At 30.6% G+C, this 21,420-nt stretch overlaps 2 protein-coding genes, 1 long non-coding RNA gene and 1 pseudogene across 4 annotated transcripts; 3 read left to right on the top strand and 1 right to left on the bottom strand.

Moving 5' to 3' along the window:
• Window positions 1–1,619: 1,619 nt before the first annotated feature.
• On the bottom strand, window positions 1,620–2,780 carry LOC104789178 (F-box/LRR-repeat protein At2g29930 pseudogene; annotated as a pseudogene). The gene is made up of 3 exons (XR_015598058.1): window positions 2,571–2,780; window positions 2,309–2,449; window positions 1,620–2,169 (listed from the first exon to the last, which is right to left on the bottom strand). The product of XR_015598058.1 is annotated as an F-box/LRR-repeat protein At2g29930 pseudogene (transcript).
• A 9,819-nt stretch (window positions 2,781–12,599) lies between these two features.
• On the top strand, window positions 12,600–13,964 carry LOC104786657 (LOB domain-containing protein 12). Its single transcript, XM_010512102.3, has 2 exons — window positions 12,600–12,881; window positions 13,214–13,964. Exons 1-2 carry the CDS (start codon window positions 12,720–12,722, stop codon window positions 13,643–13,645), a joined length of 594 nt encoding a protein of 197 aa, XP_010510404.2. The 5' UTR covers window positions 12,600–12,719; the 3' UTR covers window positions 13,646–13,964.
• Window positions 13,965–16,480: 2,516 nt separating this feature from the next.
• On the top strand, window positions 16,481–18,274 carry LOC104786656 (UDP-glycosyltransferase 87A2). Its single transcript, XM_010512101.3, has 2 exons — window positions 16,481–17,170; window positions 17,285–18,274. Exons 1-2 carry the CDS (start codon window positions 16,675–16,677, stop codon window positions 18,151–18,153), a joined length of 1,365 nt encoding a protein of 454 aa, XP_010510403.2. The 5' UTR covers window positions 16,481–16,674; the 3' UTR covers window positions 18,154–18,274.
• Window positions 18,275–20,536: 2,262 nt separating this feature from the next.
• Window positions 20,537–21,420, top strand: LOC147943661 (uncharacterized). Its single transcript, XR_015598035.1, has 2 exons — window positions 20,537–20,964; window positions 21,047–21,420. It is a non-coding gene; the product is annotated as an uncharacterized LOC147943661 (long non-coding RNA).

Here is a 21,420-nt window from a genome sequence, read left to right as displayed (position 1 = left end):
CATGGTGGAAGCAACAGTACCAATCTCTGTCGGATACAAAGTTGTTGCATGCATAGAGTGAACATAAGTATTGTTGTCCTTCGTAAGCAGTTTGAGTTGGAGAGTTATTGTCTTGCTTTTGAATTAGACATCAATCTATTCTCTTCAAGACAAACCTTTCTTAAGCTAATCGATGATGTTGGTATGTAATTCCTCTCTTTAAACTGACTGATGTGTATAATTGGTAGTTTGAGTAGTATAAACACTGATGTGTATAATTGGTAGTTTGAGTAGGTATTGTGGCATAGATAGTATAAACACTGCAACTAGAGCATAGTATTAACTGTTGTAATATAAACATTGATGTGTATAATTGTAGTTTGAGTAGGTATTGTAGCATAGATAGTATAAACATTGTAAGTGGAGCATAGTAGTAATTGTTGTAGCATAACTACTGTTCCCAGGTGATGATGTCCTATGTGAAATTGCTGCTTCATTGGATGCTCGTATGAAGGACGCACAAGAGGAAGCATCGAGGAGGAAAGAAGAAAAGAAGAAGACATAGAGATGAGAGAAGAGTCTGTATTTGACTGTGTAGGGAGCAGGAGACTTTGTATTGTGTAGAGCCTAGTAGTGTATGTGTTTTTGTTTTCTTTTAAAACTGATTAGGAGACTCTGTGCCTAGTGTATGTGTTTTTTTTTTCCAAACTGATTACGGCCAATGTAGTAAACTCAGGGATTTGGTATTTTCAAACTGATAAAATACAATGTTTTCACATTCGTTCTCAGATGTCGAATGGTTAGTAGGACAATAAAGCAGAAGACACTTAAACATGTACTCAAACTAATGTCCTTTTCAGGAACTTGTTTGTAATTTGTGTGAATCTGTCAACAGGGAAGGTTTGATCCTTCATATATTCTTTCAGGCAGGTTTGCCTTGCCTGAGAACAGTGTCTATTAATAATTGCACATCCAGGGTAAGACCTCATGCAGTCAAAAGTTATTGGTCTCTTTCCTTCAATCCAATTGCTTACTGAGTTATTTTGGTTTTCAGATGCTTGGTAAAAAACGAGTCCTGGAAGAAAGCTAATGGCTCCTCTACAACAACTTCAGGTTTTGTTTACTCAAACATGATGTGGCAGGTTAGAGTAGTTGTGATGTTCCCCATTATAAAATTATTTTGATAGCTAGTTGCAGATGAGATGGATTACTTGATAGAGTATTTGTGATGTTCTCTCAACTGTAGGAATTTCTCCATCATTGTGTACCGTTTGAAGCATTATTCTGTTTAAGCTTTGATGAAGAATTTTGTAAGTTGAGTTTAGTCCTTTTAACTTATTATTTCCATTAATGCAGGCAACGCTTTGATTTTTACTTTCTATCCCTATATCTAAGGAGCACTTCCTTAGGATCCTGCAGGTGAGGCTTTGTGCTTTGTGGTAAGTCGACCTCAACTTTGTCATATATAAGATACCTTTGATTAGAGAGAGGAAATGGCTGATTAAAGTGATTAATAAACCTAGTTTAAATATGATGCAAGTACATAAGGATGAAGCTAAGTATATAAAGGAACCTATCGCCAATGTCCTTTCTTTGGTTTTTTTTTCTGTGGAGTTTGATCATGTATTGCATAAGATGAATGAGACAGAAATGTGCATTATATATTGACTCACATTGACTTGATTTCCAGGAGCGTCTAGAATCATTAGGTCCAGTTCCAGAGCATTAAGTGGTTAGTATTCTACTTTCTCCTTCACTCAGTCATCTCTATTTTTACACTTTTATGCAGTTAAAAAAAAGTAATACCACTAATCGGTTTAGCAACAAATTAAATAAAAAGAGGAAACGAGAAGGTCAGAAAAAATGGATCTGACAGTTTGATGAAACTCTTGGAAGCTTCCTAAGAGCATCGGTGATCCTCATGTACTTATTGTCGGCATCGTTTTCTTTCCGGCGACTCACCTTAACACCAACCTTGACAGTTTCAAGACATTTCAAATTTGCCAAGAAATGCCTCATCTGTTTCAACTCTCTGCAAGTACCTCGATACCCTGAAATATTTAGCACCTTCACTTGACATGTCGATAAACAGCATACACCCTCATCCATCTTCATCTTCTTCTTCGTCCTCCTCCTAGGGATGCAAGCGCAGGCATCTCCGCACATATCTGTAACTTGGTGGACAAGACCCTGAAAGCAAAAACCGAATACTCATGTAGCATACAATACAATATTAAAAAGTAAGCACAAGCCAATTCATCATGTGCAGTAAAGTAATAAATCTAGCAAAGAAACAGAAATAATTTTGGTGTGTGAAGATGATTGATACCTTGATGACTAAAGTCTCTAGGTTTGGAGAGTGGTTGAGGAGGAGTGGCACCACTTGCCAGCCTATATATTTGTCACTCTCAAAAGATAGAGTAAGGAGGTTGCGAAACACCGGCATTGTATCACAGCACAAGTGAAACACCTGGATTATAATGAGATATCGTGACAACCAAAACAAACATATGATCGAATAACACAAAATAAGACTTTAGAACTTTTCAAACTGAAACAATGAATAGAAGCTAGGAAGAAAACAAACTGACCTCAAGAGTATCAGAAGATAAGTGAAGGGTTTTAACATTGCTGATCCCTGCAACCAGATGGTTAACATCACCAAAAATATCCTCCTCTGTATCACCATCCTCATCACTGTCATCCACCTCTGTAAGTTGCTCCCAGGATCGAAGATCGAGTCTAGCTTCTTCAAGGGAACGCAAATCAACCACATCATAATTGAATAATTCGACGAAGCTTTGTTATAGACTAATATAATAATTTGCATCTTATCTTGTGAATACAAATTAAAAGAAGAACAACTGAATAATTAGACAAAGCTTCGTTAAAATTTTATAATTAATAAGTAACTCTTCCATATCTTATGTATCCACCATATATTTTATTTTTATTAAAGGGTTTTCTTACGTATCCACCATTTCTATGTGGATCTTTAAAGTATATCCATTTTTGTATGGCCAATTATTATCTTTACTAGATTAAGACCCGTGCTAGAGTACGGGGTTGAAGTTTTTTAATTTATATTGTAATTTCTATATAAATTATAATTTATATTGTAATTTTATTGTGAAACCATAGTCATTTTTTTTTAGGTATATGAATATGAGCGAATATGAGCGAGGTATTTTTTGTGAAAGGTGATTTGTATTATTTATATTGGCAGTTTTGAAGATTCTTCCGTGATTACAGTAACTTTCGTAGATTAAGATATTAGGAATCACGATTAATAAGGAAATATTCTGTTTATTGTTTTTGGAAATCAGTTCTGTTTATTGTTTTTGGAAATATATTCCGAAAATGAACAGTTTACATGGATTACACCTAACATATATCTTGTAGCAAATTAATATCAAATTTTTTATAATCCATTTGTAATCTACTATTAAAATTATATAATCTACAAATTTGAAGTTGTGTACTTTCCTTTTATTAAATAGGGGATTAGTTATTTTTGGAAAATATAACTTTTACAAAATCGAACTGATAGTTGGAAGATGAGTGAGGCGGCAGAGTGCTAGAGTCCAAGTCCACGGATTAGCACGAAACTCTCTGATGTAATTCAGATTGCTTCTTGTTGTTTCTTACAGAATCTAACAGTTACACAAACACAGACTTATATTTATTTCCCGACAAAAACAGAAACTCATCTCTTTCACTCACTCAACTAAACTTTAAGCAAAAAAAAACAAACCCTCAGGTACTTTTTATTTCCCACCTCTTCAACAACACAGAAGAGACTTTAATAAAAATTTACTGAACTCAGTCAAACATTGCTTCTTGTCTCCCCCCCCACCGTTTCCAAAGATTTTAATTTTTTTTTTTTTTTGTAAGTAAGTAAGAAAAAATAGAAACAAAAGAGCAAATACCGAGAACCGAATCTTCCATGTCATCTCAAAGGCATTTAATGATGTGCATCGAGTCTCACATGCTTATTTTTCTCCGAGGTGCTCAAAGATGTCTGTTCTCTTTTCTCTTCTTTCTTTTAGTTTGTTCTCATTTTAATTTTTAATTAAAGTAATTTAGAGAAAAATTATTAAGTTCTTCTTTCTTATGAATGAATCTATAATACGTTAGCAAGACGAACCACTTCCCAATGTGACAGTTCTAATTCTAAAATATATCTCTCCATTAGCACCTAGCTAAACTATTTATTCCTCCTCTAGAGTGGTCCTGTTAGCTTAGTCCTTTTTATTTTCTATATTTTCCTTTTTAGCAATAATGCAGAAAATACCCTTCCAGTAAATATATGTACCGATGTATGTACGTATAGATTTTATGATCGTACGTAAGCTCTCCACTCGGACTTTGAATAGTTTCAAATTGTTGTGGGTTAAATAAGTAGAAATACAAAGTTAGGTATTTTAATTTTAGATTTTAGTTTTCCAAAAATAAGAAATTTTATATGTCTTTACTATCTCTAAATAAAAAGCAAAATCATATACTGTATGAGTTATGACACTTCGAAAGTTACCGTGAAAACTTAGACAAAAGGGAAAAAAAAAATATAAAGTTATAAACACTGAAAATTCAGTTAAACAAATTCATCCATTGATGATGTTGGCAAGGATATTGAAATTTTGTCACAAAGCAATCATTCATTAGAAAATATCTGTTGATCATAAGTGTAGTATTCTTTTATATAATCATTCATTTTACTGATTAAGAATTTGACATTTAAACAGCTAAAAATAAATTAGTTGACTGTTGGTCTTGTAGCCTTATTAAGGGGTTGATTGTTATTTGGGCACTTAGTTTGAACCACTTTTAGATTAGTTCAAATATGTTGGCAAATCTTGAGATGCATACTATTTTTTAATAAAAGTTGATATCAATTTGGAGCGGCTAGAAGACAATTCTAGAGAAATCTGATGCATCATACATTAATTGTGGGGGCCTAACACATCCAAGTTGATAACTTTTTGTGAATAAACTTACTCATTAATTAATATATACAAAATTATGATATCAAGCGAATATGTTTGTAGAGATTATTGTGGGCGATGGTCACAAACTAGTCAAATGGTTTTTTCATGCATGTCCCCGCTATTTTGGGGTTAAAAACATTCCTTAGATGCACCACATGAATTTGATATATTATTAAGAATCATAACCACTTTCTAACACTATAGTTTCTAGGGTTATGGAGTATGTTTTTCTTGGTAGATGATATTTTCTATTTTAACTAAAAAGGTTTAGATTCTTGAATTAAGATAGTGATCAATTTAGGTTGGAGATCAAATTTTGTTGGACGTATATATTCTAGCCATCGCAAAGTTTATATATATAAGGGACAACTACAATATTTTGATATTAGTATATATTTTCTTCTAATCAAAAATGTAAAAAGTAAATTGATTAGTGAAAGATAAATAAGCTATGAGAGTAAAAGAGAGGAGTTTTACTTGGGAAACAGTGGTTAGAAAGCTTGGACTCATGTGGAATTCATTTAATGTGATGGTTGAAACTTTTCTTGAGGCTTTTATCAAAACCCCATTTATTTTAAGAATCTCTTCAGACATTAAGTAGGGTTTTCTAATTAGCCTTGTGTCGGATCTCGTTTTGTGGGTCTTGCATTAATTTCCTCTGGATTTATGTTGTTATTTTAATTATACTCACACAATGGACTCTCACTTAATCCCTCTCAAGATCAATAGTTAGAAAGTGATGCATGTATCTTCGATCTCCTTCATTAAGTATGAGTAATATTGTTGATGATTTATACTCGTCTTTCTTATAATTAACATTTTTGAAATATATTTTGTATTATGTCCTTTTAGTTTTGTTTATTTGAAAAGTTATTTACAACATTAACCTTTAAAAAATTTCTAAAACTAACATTACTACAGATTTTGTTTCCTAAATATTTTACATTTCATTCTAACTAAATAAATAACATCAATCAATATGGAAATAAAAATTATCATATATTTACCTACACATTCTGTTGTGTTTTGAAGATATTATATATCTGAATCTTTTGCAAACAAAGAAAACAACAATTTGATTCCTTTTTTTTTTCAAAACCTGTAAGTTTTGATTCTTAACGTAAGAAAAACTTCGATTGACATTTACTTAAATATTATAATTAACATATATAAACTTAATAAAATTTTTAATTTTTACAAATATGTAAAATTAAAAAAGTTTAAAATACTATATACAGTAAAACCTCTATAAATTAATACTCTATAAATTAATAAACACTATAAATTAATAAATTTTGCTTGTCCCAAGTTGGACCAGTGTAAAAAAATATCAAAATTTAATAAGATAATAAGATAATATTTTTTTTGAAAATTCTCATGTAAAATATGGTCTCAATAATATCATAAATTAATAATCATGTTAATATATATCTATACTAGTATTTTTGTAGCAGTTTTTGCTCAAAAATACTTTTTGGAAAGTTTTTACATTTAATGCATTGAATTTATTAGTTACCAAAATTTTTAAAATTAATTATTAGTAAGATTTAAAAAAATAAGGAAATCTTTCTACCTCATTCAAACATAAATATATGATTCCCTTTCATTTTTATTTGAATTTATATTTAAATTAGCTTGAATTATTCTATAATGCATTTAGTTAATAAAAATTGTGATTATTTACTGCATATGATGTAATACAAATTTTTAAAAACGGACATATATTACTCAATAGATAAATAAAAAAATACAAGTGCAATATCCCACATCGTCTAAGAAAATTTGGATAATAGTTCAGAGTCATACTATAAAAGAAACCAAAATGATTCATAATACAATTGAGTAGAAAGCTTGATTTATCAAGCATTCAAACTTAAAAAACTTTTATTTTGTTTATTCCGGTTCTTTATTTTAAAGATTTTTAAAAAGTTAAATATTATAAATATTTAAAACTTTTAAAAAGTTAAATACTATAAATATATATATATTTTAAAAAGTTAAACTTTATAAAATGTTAAAATATTAGTAATATTTAAATGTTTATGAAGTTTCAAATAAGTTTAAATATTATAAATATTTCAACTTTAAGAAAAAGTTAGAAAACCTTTAAAATATTAATAATATATTTAAACTTTTACGAAACTTCAAATATGAGAAATACTCAACCATTTTAAGAATTTCAAGTATTATAAATATTTAAACTTTATAAGAAACACCAATCTTATAAAATGTAAATGATTATAACCTTAATAAATAACATATCAACTCATTCTAATATTTATAATATAAAACAATAAATATTAAAAATAAGACTATATAGTGCGAGTTAAAATATCTCGGGACGGAGTTATATAGCGGAACAGGTTTTGTCGATATTTATATAAATTTAAAATATCATTAATTTGGTGTTAAATGGGTAAAAAATTATTTCATTATTTTGTAATCACTATCGGTATCCGAGAATAGACATATCTAATTAAATTGATTAATAAATATATATGTAAAAAATAAATTATATTGCAGTATTATATAGTTTAAACTTTAAACCATCAAACTAACAATTATTATATAATTATAACATATTTAATCAACAAATATAATTTATAATTTAAATGTTTTAGTTATAAATAGTTTGTCCCGCGGTATACCGCGGGTCCTAATCTAGTATATATATATATATATGTTGATATACATATGCTTTAAAATTTTTAATTTTCTTCTAAAACCCATATCTATAAATAATTATTATGTTGTAATTTCAAACTATAATGATAGAGAATATTTTATAACATGTCATAAATATAGCTAAGTTTTTTTAAAGTTTTCAATTTCTACATATGCACAATTTTCATTTTGATAGTTTTATAGATTATATGTAATTTATTATCAATAATTTTTTCTAAATATTACAAATTCAATTCTAAACTGATAACATCCTAAAGGCTAATCTTATTTTGCTAAAATTATCTCAATTAATAATTTTTAAAATTTAAACAATAAATTATATATATATATAAATTTATAATTATTAATTTATACTATAAAATAATTATTATTAATTAATAGATAAATTAATATCATTATAAATTAATAAAATATCATGATCCCAATATTATTAATTTATAGAGGTTTTACTGTAATGTAGTTATATAGTAGATGAGTTATATAGAGGACATGTTGGAATTAATAAAATATTACTAAATTTATGTTAATACGGGTTAAATCCTCATTTATTTATTTATCAACACTACTAATATTAGAATATTTGACATAAAATCAAGTTAATTTAACTAAGATTGTGTAAAATAATTAAGTCATTAGGAAAAATGTGACTTAATCACAACATATAAATTACTTATTATGTATTTAGATCCCTTATCTTTTGTTATAATAACTAAAAATCAAAATAGAATCTCAAACACTAAACAAAACAAACTAAATATGACAAACAAATGGTCATGAAGTGTATTGCAAGTTAAAAAAATAATATAAACATTTATCCGCACAATAATTGGAAAATTTAGTTATTACTCTATTTACAAGATATCTAATATTTAACAAATAGATATAACATAAATATAAATTATAATAAAAATTATCGCGGGTTAAAATCTAGTATAAATACAAAACTATATCAATATGGTAAACATATATGTTTGAGAACTACAGAATATGTGAACCAACCATGATAGTTTAGTGATCGACAAATCGTCATGTTAGTTAAGTCTACATATCAATTCTCATATTATAGTGTTGCATTGGCTATTGTACACGTGTTACGTATACTTTGATTAACATGTATTTTTGAAAAAAATCCTTATAACATAATCACGTAAGAGGTTAAAAAAAAAAAAAAAAAAAACATAATCACGTAAGTTTTTTTTTTTAACTCTATTGTAAAATAAAAATATATTGCTATTATAAGAAAATGTTTAGTTTGTATTTGCTCTAATCAAAATTGAATTTCCTTTTGTTGATGAAAATGAATAACATCAGTCGAATATTTTGTGTTTTAACTCAAATTTAAAGTTTTAGTTTATCAATTTAGATTAAACGTTGAAACTATTATTTGATGCCTATATTTCTATGTATCGTTTTATATACCTCAGAAAATAAAAGATAAGTGAACATGTATATTTAAAAGGATTCTATTAAAGAGCATCTAACCACAACGTTAAAATGCCGTTTCAAACAACAACAAGATTTATATATTAACCAACACAGTCTAATTTGTTTTTTTTTTTCATGACAAAAGTCTTAATGTTTTTGGTACGTAGATAGACAGAAGTCATATGGGGCTTGGCTAGAAAGTCGAAGAAAAAGTGCACAAATACTTGTTCTTCTTGGATTCAAAAAGGTTAGGTCTTTGAATACTGTGTAAAAGAAACTACATCTACAAGACTACAACTTTTGGACGTTAATTAGGTTATTTAGGTTGTTCACAACGATGTTCAACGTCTGTCTTATTGTGGATTTTAATGGATTAATTATTAGTCCATCATCTCCCTTAATATTTTATCACACCTCTAAACTTAACATCCATATTATTAACTATGTCATTCATTGTATGTTTTAACAAATTTCAAATTTGTAGTTACTCACACTTTTCACAACTTTTATTATCCATCACTTATATATTCTGAAAATTTATTCTCTCTATAAAATCTTACTTTCTACATGTATATCAATCTAAATTGATAAATCTAGCTACAATTAACCTTATAAATAAAGACTTCTCTACTTGGTGTATTTATCTGGAGACATTTAATCTTGTTTTCAAGCCAATGGTAAAAGCAAGACAACTTTTTGACTGCTATTGTGCAACAAAACCTATGTTTTACTAGAAATGTGTGAAGCCACACTCATTCGTTAATGCTAGATAAACATTAATGTGATTTTGTGGTGCCAAGAAAAAACCATTAGTCTGATATCTTCTTTAAGTTAAAGAATTGAGGCGTTTACCATGGTTTTTGTCTTACTTTGGTTTTAGTTAAATAAAACAAGGTTTATCAGCAAAGATAAGAGTTTGTGAATTTTTAAGTTTTGGCTCTCCGTAATCCGATAAAAACAAATGTTGCTTTTTACGCATCGAAGTCGCTGACCTAAGATGCTTCGCAGAGATTCTGTCCCGATTTTTAATATTTTTCTTTAAAATCGGGGGAGAAAATAATGATAACTATCCCAAAGTTCTTAATTCAGTCCCTCCTCTTGTTTAATTAATCAATGTCTTCCCATAAAAACTCGGGCCTAGCTCCCAACATTATTATTCTCATAATCACTTTACAAAAGATTAAAATAGTGTGAGAGTATGTATTAATTAATAAGGAAGTGTGTGTGAAGGAGAGATTGGTTGAAGTTTTGATGTGAATGTCTTTCAAGGCAACAAACATTCACGTTGGAGGCAATTTCTAAAGGAGTCTCGGTCCTAATTAGGGTTTCATGTCATTCTCACTTCCATAGTGTATTATCCTAACATTACCCACTCTCTCTCTCTTCTAAGTTTATTTCTTTTTCTTTTCATTTTTTTATTTTATTAAGTAATTGCCTAGCCAACTTTTTTGTTTCGTTTTTCTTTTTGTGTTAGGAAAAGTCAAATATAGGCCGCCATTTGAATGTTTGTTTTCAAAGCATGTAATATGACCAATTATGATTTTTAATAGTGTTAACTGGTAATTAGTGGATTGACGCATATCGTATACATACTTTAGTTGTTCTTCTCATTTCCGGCCTAAATATGATATCAAGTCAGCATAATTTAGTGATAAAATTAAAACTAAACCTATTATGTATGGTATTAGCGGTTTTTAATTTTACTTTGTTGTTAGTGTTGTAAATTCGAAAAAAATTGGATAAATTCTTAAAGCGTGAATAAGAAAAAGAGATATATATTTGAGGTGATTTTTTTAGTCTCTATGAATTATTTTTTATTGTGCAAATACAGTAACTTTAAACCCTAGCTAAGACTTTTTTTCAAAGCCGAATATAAAATATAGAATCTTTGTCATGATAACTCCAAAACTACGAAAGTTATTGTGGATGTTGGTTGAGATGATCTCAATCAGATGTGGTTAAGAAGGTGCTATAATCAAACTCTCAAGCATGAGCTAGTTCAGTGGTGATCTTAGTCAAGTAGAACCACGATTTGAAACCAACTGGTTTGGAGGTTGTTCACTATACAGTTAAGCTTGATCCAAGTTGTTAGAAAGTTGGAAAAAATTCTGTTGTTATGCTCTCTCTCTCTCACTTCCTTAAGCAAGCGATTCTCGAATTTGTAAGATCATCAAGTGAGTTCTTGTGTAAACCTACCTCTAAACATACACGATCATTTTGAATTTGTAAAATCATTTGCGTTAATTTTTTCGTGTTGCCCAAAGTTTCTAATTACACAACCTAATAAATATGTTTCTTTGTGACCACCCATCTCATTCTCCTCGACTTTTGTAATTTAAAAAAGAGAGAAGATTAAGATATCGAGAGACTAGAATACAAATAAATAAAGAAAGATAAGAGAGGTTAGTAATGGTACGACTGTCGTGTGTGTTAAAGAAAGAAGAGAAGAGTCAAAGGACAACGTGGGGAAACTTCTAATTATGCATCGGACGCCAACCTATCACGCGCCTTTGCGGTGCTCACTTCTACATCTTCTTCTTTTTTTTTCTCTCATAATTTAGTTTTACCATGTTAAAATGAGAGTTAAAATCTTCATTCTTAAGGTCAGAAACGTCATTGCCAACGTCTTTTCTGAGCCGTTAATGTGTGTACACACGTCCATATTATAGTCTGAATTCAGGATCTATACACTGTTATGACGCTGTACAAAAAAATTCGTGATTAGTTTCTCGACAGTATGCTGCCAAAAAAAAAAAAAAAAACTGTCGACGGTAGTGAACTAATAATCAATTAATTACTGAGGTTTTTGAGTTTTTAGACACCAAATTAGGTTAGATATACTCTTTCACCTTTATTTTATATGATGTTTAAAGTTGCGGAACATATATTAAAACTTCATTTAATTTTCTGTTTTCTCTATTTTAAAATATAACTTGTTAGTTATCATTAAAAAAATTTAACCAATTAGAAAAACAAACTGCAGAATTCTAAATGTTATAAACAATAGAATAACAATAAATTTTATATAAAGAATGAAAACATCATATAAATAGGTCCTATAAAATGAAACAAAACATTCTTTTTATTTAAACATCACTTATTATGAAACATACGGATCGAAGTAGTAAAGAAATAAATATTATAGAAGTAGATGAATTAGGGATTTATATAATGAAAACCTTAGATTAATTAACAATAAAGTAACAAGTTAATGTAATTGTAACGAGAAAAGCATTAATATGAGATAGTTACAGAGCATATTAGAGGAATTTTATGGCTAAAAGGAAATACAATATAACTTGTCGTAAGAAGAATATGAAAACTACATGGATTTATATATAGGTAGTGTTTTCATATTCAAGTTAAATAAAAATATATATACCATTTAAGTTAAGACGTTAAAAGAAAAAAAAAACATTTAAAGTTAGAATTAAATGAACACATGTGAACACCAACCTCGCTCTCTCTAGAAGAAAGCCTTCAAAAACCTATTATAAATACACACCTCTCACAACTCTCTCCCTTTAACTCTAAGCTTTTCTTTCTTCCTTCTCTATTCTCAAAGGACAAGAGAACTCCATACTTAGTAACTTGTAAGAATTCCAACTCCTGTTATTGGTGTGATCCTGATCATAGTAGAATATGGCCGGTCCGGGATCATCGCCATGTGCTTCGTGTAAGCTTCTTCGACGACGCTGTGCAAAAGATTGCATCTTTGCTCCTTATTTTCCTCCTGACGATCCTCACAAATTTGCCATTGTTCATAAGGTCTTCGGAGCAAGTAACGTTAGCAAAATGTTGCAGGTTCATCTCTTTCCCATTTCCCCATAACTATATTCTATTTTGGTTATCTTGTTTCGTTGAAAGCTTTAAACATTTTGCATATGCTTCTTTAGTTGTCCCCTCTCTCTTCCAAAACATTCAGTGTGTGTTTGGTCAAATACCAAACTTCTTTAATACATATAAATATATTTTACTCCAACAACCCTTATTAACTTAATTTGATATTATTCTGAATTGGTTGGTTAATTAATTATGCTTGAAAAAAACTATATAAACATATATGAATTTATATATGCTACCTAGAATCTTATATATATAAAAAATGGTTACATGGTTTATGTAAATTTTCACAGGAGCTACCGGTTCATCAAAGAGCTGACGCGGTGAATAGCCTGGTTTTCGAAGCAAACGCACGAGTTAGAGATCCGGTATACGGATGCGTAGGAGCAATCTCCTACTTACAAAACCAAGTCTCGCAGCTTCAGATGCAACTAGCAGTGGCTCAAGCCGAGATTCTTTGCATTCAGATGCAAAATGAGCCAACCTTACAGTCTCATCATCATGTTCTTGAACTAGACCAAGACCACAAGGCTCTCTTGCTACAAAACAACAACAACAACATCAATAACTGCAGCAACAACAACAACAACAACAATAACAACTTAGGTTATGCCATGTCTTCTGGGCAGTTCAACTCTAACTTTGCATCTCCAAGCAGCATAATGCAAATGCAGATGCAAATGCAAATCCAAGACCCTCTTAAGCAAGAATCTCTTTGGACTTAGTTTATTAATTTCCTTTGGTTAAAAAACTCAGTGAAGTTTCGACAAGTTTACTTCTTGGCTATGTTGAAAAAGAGAATATGGGAACAGGTTTCGTGTAAGGAAAGTAGTATAAGTCAAAAGGTTAAATGCATGCATGTGATGGTGATGAGATGTAGTTAGAGAAGCTTTAGGATTAGAGATCTGTTTTTTTTTTTTTTCTTCCTTTTTTTCTCTTAATTTGGTTTCTCACTTCCAAAATTTTCTTTCCCCCATCGTTTGAACAGTGAAAATTAGATCTAATTCCAATCCAAATTTTAATTTATTTTAAGTCTCCAAGAAATTGCTCTACCAAGTACCGACTACACTTTTTTCTCAAGCAAACCGACTCAAAACTTTGTCGCGTTCAAATTAAGAGGAATTTACAATATGGTTTTTAAGGATTAGTTTAAGAATAGACTAAAGTCTCAGATATGAAATATCTTTATTAAACTTATGTTAATTAAAGTCCTACACATGCAAAAGCAACACTATACTTTTTCGAGAATCAACTTTACTAATACTAAAAATGTTGATTTTGTTTCTACTTGCGATAAACTGAAGTTGAAATCGAAGTAATAATAAAAACCTCAAGTTGCAATCTACATTTTATTCAAAAAGGGAAATCTACATGATTCAACCTTTACGATTTGACTCTCAATAGATTTATTCGACCGACTTGATTTGATTAATCATAAGCTACACGTTAGAACATAAAGTCGCCTCTACTGTTGCTTTTGTACTAATCCATATATATATATATATATATATATATTTTAATTAATCAAAATTAAATTAGAAAAAAGAGGAGGTGGTGGTGTTGAATTTGATTATGTTATCTATTGCTAGTGTTCATGTGATCAGTAGTCGAAATAAAATTATCAAAATCCTCCCTGTCGTCGCTGTCGACATGGGAAAGAATCTAATGGCTAAAAATAATCGATCATGTTCTTTCAAATTGCAATTATATAAAATTTTCAAATACCTTTAACTTGTTTTTGACGATCGTACCAAGCCAGTGAACTTATAACTGTCATAATCATATAATGTATATGATATAATTATTGAGATAATACTCTATCTTTAACTTTACGCGTAACAACTTTTTAGTTAGTTTGTTGAAAAGCTCTCTCTTAAGGTTTATAGTATACTAGAAACTAGTAAGTTAGACGCATGTATACATCTAACTAGTTACACGTAGACGTGCATGTGCTCCATCCACGTGCGCAAATTTATTTTCTTGGCCATGTGTGAACTAATTTTTCTTTATGCCGAACATAAGTTAATTTTAACAAGAAGCTGAGAGGGTGATCAGACAAAATTATATGATTACAATGGCAGAAAAATTAAGGTTTTACAAAGAAATCCAAATTGTTGCCTTTACTTAATTTATGCACAACACTCAACGAACTTTCCCGTTGGTGCGCTAACGCATTCTGGCTCTGAAGTAATAAGTAAAGAAACAAAATTATATTTTCACATAAGCGATTTTTAAATTGTTTACATGACAGAAGCATGTTAATTAATAATTAACTTAAGTTTGTGATTATATTAGAGAACCTAAAATCTTAATGTAAAAAACCTGCTGGACAGAATGTGGTACCTACCTAGAGATCCTAGACCATTAAAAAATACAAATCGCCTATGGAAAACATATACTATCAGCTATAAAAATCGCCTGACGTAGTCTTTTTCAAAAAAATAGACAGTAAACTCTTTCTTATTTAGTAAATACTAAATTTAATTTAATTCATCTTCTCATCTGAACATGCATGAATGCAAATACAACATGCCGGGGACGAGTACTTACGGGGAGGACATACCACAACATCATTGAAGAAATTATATCTGAGTGTCGTCGACCATGGTCCCCTTCCCAAATTAGAGTTTAAAAGAGAAAAAGGAAAAAAGATAATGCAGCAAACCCATCGATGGGACGAGATATATATAGAGGCCCATTACTATATAGTGTTTGCCTTTGTTTAGTCTGAGAAAGAACAATTTAACAATTATGGCTTCGGATTTGGTAATTGGTGACTTTCACATTTTAAACAATGTTTGGACAAGTGGACCACCTCCATTGTTTTGACATGATGAGTTTAATATACCCGGACTAAAACAAGGACGAGCCCAATTTCATTTTGGGGTCTGAGTGTCTGACACTTATCTTCGTTAAACCAAAGTTTTAAAAAACGGATCAAACCGGTAGGTTGATCAGTTTGACCAAGAACCATCTCTTTTTCATAGTCCGGGTTGAGTCAAAATCTTAAAAGTGATAAATCTTGGGTTTACAAAATTTAAGTTTAACTAGTTAGAGTTTGTTTTTTCTAGTTTACTGGTATTTTCTCATTTTAATAGAATCTCTTTATATGTTGTTCACCTTGACGCTATCCCTAAGCATTACAGTCCGAGTGTCCGACTCCACTTGTTGATAATCGAGTAAAAGATCCCGTGTGCTCTATCGACAAAAAAAGAAGAAGAAAACCTTTCTTTGTTTATCTACACATAATTAAAGGTTTACAAAAAATGATTCAATCATTAGTTTAAATATTTAAATATTATAAAAATGACCATAATATACCAAAACAAACGATTATAGTGAAGAATTAAAATCAATGCAATTATAAAATATGTATGTTTTCATTTGTGTAACAATAGTGTTTTTTTTTTTTTTTTTTGAAAAACTCGGTCCGACCAGTTATATACGACTCCAACCAGTCATCACTAAACTATACTACAATACCAAATCGGTGTTCGGTAGCCAAATCTTCCCCGACACACAAAACAAAAATTGTCTGCCTTTTGTAGGATAGAAAAATCGAATTTTAATTTGTAACCACTTATGCCTTTAAAAAAAGTTGCATGCCGTATACGGCAGACCAAATGACCAAACATTTGACCACCTTTTTTTGTATTATGTTACATCACGACTCGTCCCACCGTAGATATAGTAGAGCGAGTCTTCACTTCCTCAGACACACCCACACGAACCAGAATCATACACTTCTCACCCTATGGATCCAACTGAATCATCACCAAACCAATTCCGCCATGTGGTGGCCATGCCTTATCCTGGTCGAGGCCACATCAACCCAATGATGAACCTCTGCAAACGCCTCGTCCGTCGATACCCTGACCTCCACGTTACTTTCGTCGTCACTGAAGAATGGCTCGGGTTCATCGGATCCGACCAGAAACCCGACCGGATCCACTTCGCAACTCTCCCGAATCTCATCCCCTCCGAGCTCGTCCGTGCCAATGACTTCATAAGCTTCATAGATGCCGTCTACACAATATTAGAGGAGCCGTTCGAGAAGCTTCTTGACCGACTCAATTCGCCGCCTCCGAGTGCAATCATCGCCGACACTTACTGTATTTGGGCAGTACGTGTCGGAAAGAAAAGGAATATTCCGGTGGTTTCTCTCTGGACCATGTCGGCCACGATTCTCTCCTTCTTTCTTCACTTTGATCTACTCATAAGTCACGGCCATGCTCTGACCGAACCATCAGGTAAACATCACTGAATTAGCTATCTAACTTTAACAGTTCCATTTTCTAGACTTAGTATTTACTGCTATTATATATGGACTCTTGTTGAATCTTGGTTTGTGCTATAACTTAAAGGGGATGAAGTTCTTGATTATGTCCCCGGTTTATCTCCGACAAAACTCCGGGATTTGCCGCCGATATTTGAGGGTTACAGCCACGTACTCTTCAAGAAAGCTAAGTTGTGTTTTGATGAGCTCCCTGGAGCTAAGTGTCTTCTCTTCACTACTGCTTGTGAACTTGAACCTAAAGCCATTGAGGCTTTCACCTCCAAGCTCGATATCCCGGTTTATGCTATCGGTCCTTCAATACCATTTGAAGAACTATGCGTTGGGAATGAAGGTAGTGATCCTGATTATATCCGGTGGCTTGATGAGCAACCAGAAGGTTCTGTGATTTATATATCTCAAGGGAGTTTTCTTTCGGTCTCTGAAGTTCAGATGGATGAGATAGTTGAAGGAGTGAGAGAGAGTGGAGTTCGGTTTCTATGGGTGGCTCGTGGGGGAGAGTCGAAGCTGAAGGAGGCTTTTGAAGGTAGCTCAGGTGTAGTGGTGAGCTGGTGCGATCAGCTGCGTGTGCTGTGTCACAAAGCTGTTGGTGGGTTTTGGACGCATTGCGGGTTTAACTCAACATTGGAAGGGATATATTCGGGTACACCGATGCTGGCGTTTCCGCTGTTTTGGGATCAGCTTCTGAACGCAAAGATGATTGTTGAGGACTGGAGAGTCGGAATGAGGATCGAGAGGAAGGAGGAGAAGTTGTTGATAGGGAGAGAGGAGATCAAGGAAGTAGTGAAGAGGTTTATGGATAGAGAGAGTGAAGAAGGGAAGGAGATGAGAAGAAGGGTTTGTGACCTCAGTGACATCAGTCGAGGAGCTGTTGCGGAAAGCGGTTCGTCTGTTTCTAACATCGACGCTTTCGTTAGGAATATTACCAATACAAATTAAGGCTCAATGAGCTTTTTGTTGTTCGGCACATTGTTGTTACAATTAATAGTTATAAATCTTGTTATGTCTTATTGAAGTTAGGATTCGAGACTTCGAGTAATAAAGAGATACACACTAAAAACTAGGACGGTTGAATAAGATTCCACATGTTTTTTTTATCAGTAACAAACTTTTGTGATGTCGAAACAAGAGCAGAATGGTCAAGTTTTGTTGATTATTTGTAGGTATGACATGAAAAACTGCAGTATTGACATTTAACAAAGACCAAATAAAAAAAGTGCAATATTGACGATAATTTCTCATACTTGTTGTCTCGTGATTCACTGCAAAGAATGAACGAAGCCTTTGCCATTGTACTGTGCGATATAACTTTGAAGACCACAACGCAAAAGAAAGAGCAACCCTTTGAAATTGCTACTTTTGCGATACAAACTTATAAATTACTAGAAGTAGACTCGCGTGATGCGCGAGATAACTTTATATTAATTTTAACATATTTTAGATTTAATAAAATATTTAAAGTTTTATATTTTGTGTTTTGATAAATTATTATGTTTGTTATTTGTTTTGTTTTTAAATAAATATTCTTAGTCACTTAAATGAATTACTATTGATTAGTTAAGCATTAAACTGAATTTTTTTAGTTAATATGAAATGTTACTTTAAAATATTTAGTTTGTATCCCATAATTTATAGAGCTCTTCCTGTTTTGATGCACAATCAAGACGTACAAATATTTTTTATGTTGGGAAAAATAACATTGATTACATATAAAATAAAATACGGCTTAGCATGGACATTATGTGTTAGTTTGTCCGCTTTTAATATAATGTATAAAACATCAATATCTTCTAAAACCAGACACCTCCAAGAAGAGCGAGGCAGTAGCTTGAATTTATCGAATAACCTCTTCTTGAGCCGAAACTCATGCTCTTCCTTCATTCTCTGTGTAATTAATTTTATTAATTAGATAACTAATGCAATTGAGATTAGCTTAGGGTGATCTTTGGATCTTTCGACTTGCACACATGATCAAATCCATTGCCTTGCTCTGTTTGCGGGTAAAACTGAATTTGAAAGAATTGCATGGCTTTGGAAACCCATATAATGAGATATATATCACTTAGACGTCCAAATCTTCCTCGACCCTAAACCCTAAACTATCGCAAAACCTTTCTCATCCGAAGTCATAACCTATAAATAAAATAAAAAACTATGGAAATGGTTATCAGAAAGAAAGTTAATAAATACATACAAACACAATTGTAATATTAAGGAACAAATTTAAAGTGTAATAGTATTTGAAACAGTTTAAGAACATAAATTTACACATTATGTTTGGGTTTATTAGGTTCCAGTTTTTTTTAGGGTATAGTTTATGTTATGAAGTATGTGTTTTATGAAAAAAAACTCTGAAATATTTCATTTTTAAAAATGGCAAAAATAGCAAAACTGAAAATTATTGAGACAAATGGCAAAAACAAAAGATTTGGCTCAATAAATGGCATTTTATGTAAGAATCCCTTTATCAAATGGATCAAAAGAAAACCAAATTACAATATTGATATACAAAATAGGCATTAGAAACAACATTTACCAACATTTACAAGTGAGAATGTGTTATGTGCCTAAGACCTTCTTCATCTAATTCTTTCTAATAAATAACCATGTTCACTTCTATATATGCTCCAAAATTTTGACTCAACTTATTTATTTTTATTTTTTTGGTCAACCAAACATTAAATTAGAAAATTTTGACTAAACTTATTTATTTTAAAACCTACAAATGTCACATAAAGAAAAGGTTAAATATTACAAAATGTAGAAAATTATGAGAGGTAGAATATGATGTTTGATGAAGATTTTGTCTAGCTATTTATAGATAAATTTGTAGTAGTATGAGAGGTTTTCCAGTTTTTTTTGGGTCAAACATCATGCGAGTTATGGTTACATTTCAAAGAATAAATATAACAAAGGTTTTGTCTGTTTTTTTTTTTTTTTTGGTAAAACACAAATTGTATTGCAGTTAATACATTAAAGTGTATTCATATGATGAAAGATTTGTTTTTAAATTTTTTCAAACATCATGGGAGTTACATTTTAAAAAACTAATATGCAATAAATTGTGTTAATGATTACTATTAAAGAAAAATAAAATATCAGATTGTTTTATATCTTTAAATTATTTTAGAACAAATTGATTTGATCTTTTGGCACAAAAACTGTGAAACAAATATTATGATTTTTTGTCAACAAATAATTAATATAATATTATAATATTTGTATAGCTTGAAATTAGTAAAGAATTTAATAACCATCACATTATATTGATCCATAATTATGATATTATTATTTAATTCTTTAATTATTGGAAATATATATTGTCCAAAATTGTATTATTAATTTTAAATTTTTCTTATTTGCAAAATTATAATGTTATGGTAATTATATAAAATATTACCAAAAGGACATTATTTGCACATGATTAATATTTATATATAATTACTAAAAGGACATTGCATATATAAATGTCATTATATTTTTTTAGTACAGAAATATCATTTAAACTTAGTGAATATGAAAAATAATGTATGTAATTTGAGAAAAATAAATTAAAAAAAAATAATAATTGAGAAGTAAAGACATGTGTCGAAAATATAATCTGCCAAATGTCGTCGTGTTATGCAAAGTTAGGAGAAAACCTTCTCATATTATATAAGACTAGGCGGAAACCTTGGACGCAGTGATGAATAAACTTTTGGAAAACTACATAAGATGGTACAAATTCTTGGGTCTAAAGCACGAAAGATGGTAAGGCTCCTCCTCCTTGTAATTACAGATCCCTTGTGCCTAGCTATTCCATCAAGTCATATTCTCTTGTTGCCACTTGTAGGTCACCGCATGTTGAAGAAGAGATGAACCCAAGACGGAAACTGAACTACATTGGACTGTATCTTTTATTATGGGGAGAAGCTGCAAACCTAAGATTCATCCCGGAATGTATGTGCTACATATTTCACCATGTATAGCTTCGGTTTAATTTTTTTCTAAAATAAAATCTATGTTGATTTAATGTTATGGTATTTGTATAAAATATTACCAAAAGGACATTATTTGCACATGATTAGTATTTATATCTAATTACTAAAAGGACATTGCATATATAAATGTCAATATATTTTTTAGTACAGAAATATCATTTAAACTTAGTGAATATGAAAAATAATGTATGTAATTTGAGAAAAATGAATTAAAAGAATTTAATAA

This window comes from Camelina sativa, chromosome 5 (genome assembly GCF_030686135.1).
Source record: "Camelina sativa cultivar CO46 ecotype springtype chromosome 5, ASM3068613v1".
NCBI lineage: Eukaryota > Viridiplantae > Streptophyta > Magnoliopsida > Brassicales > Brassicaceae > Camelina > Camelina sativa.
The sequence above is the reverse complement of the archived record's forward strand: the minus strand, read 5'-3'. Positions and strand labels throughout refer to the sequence as shown.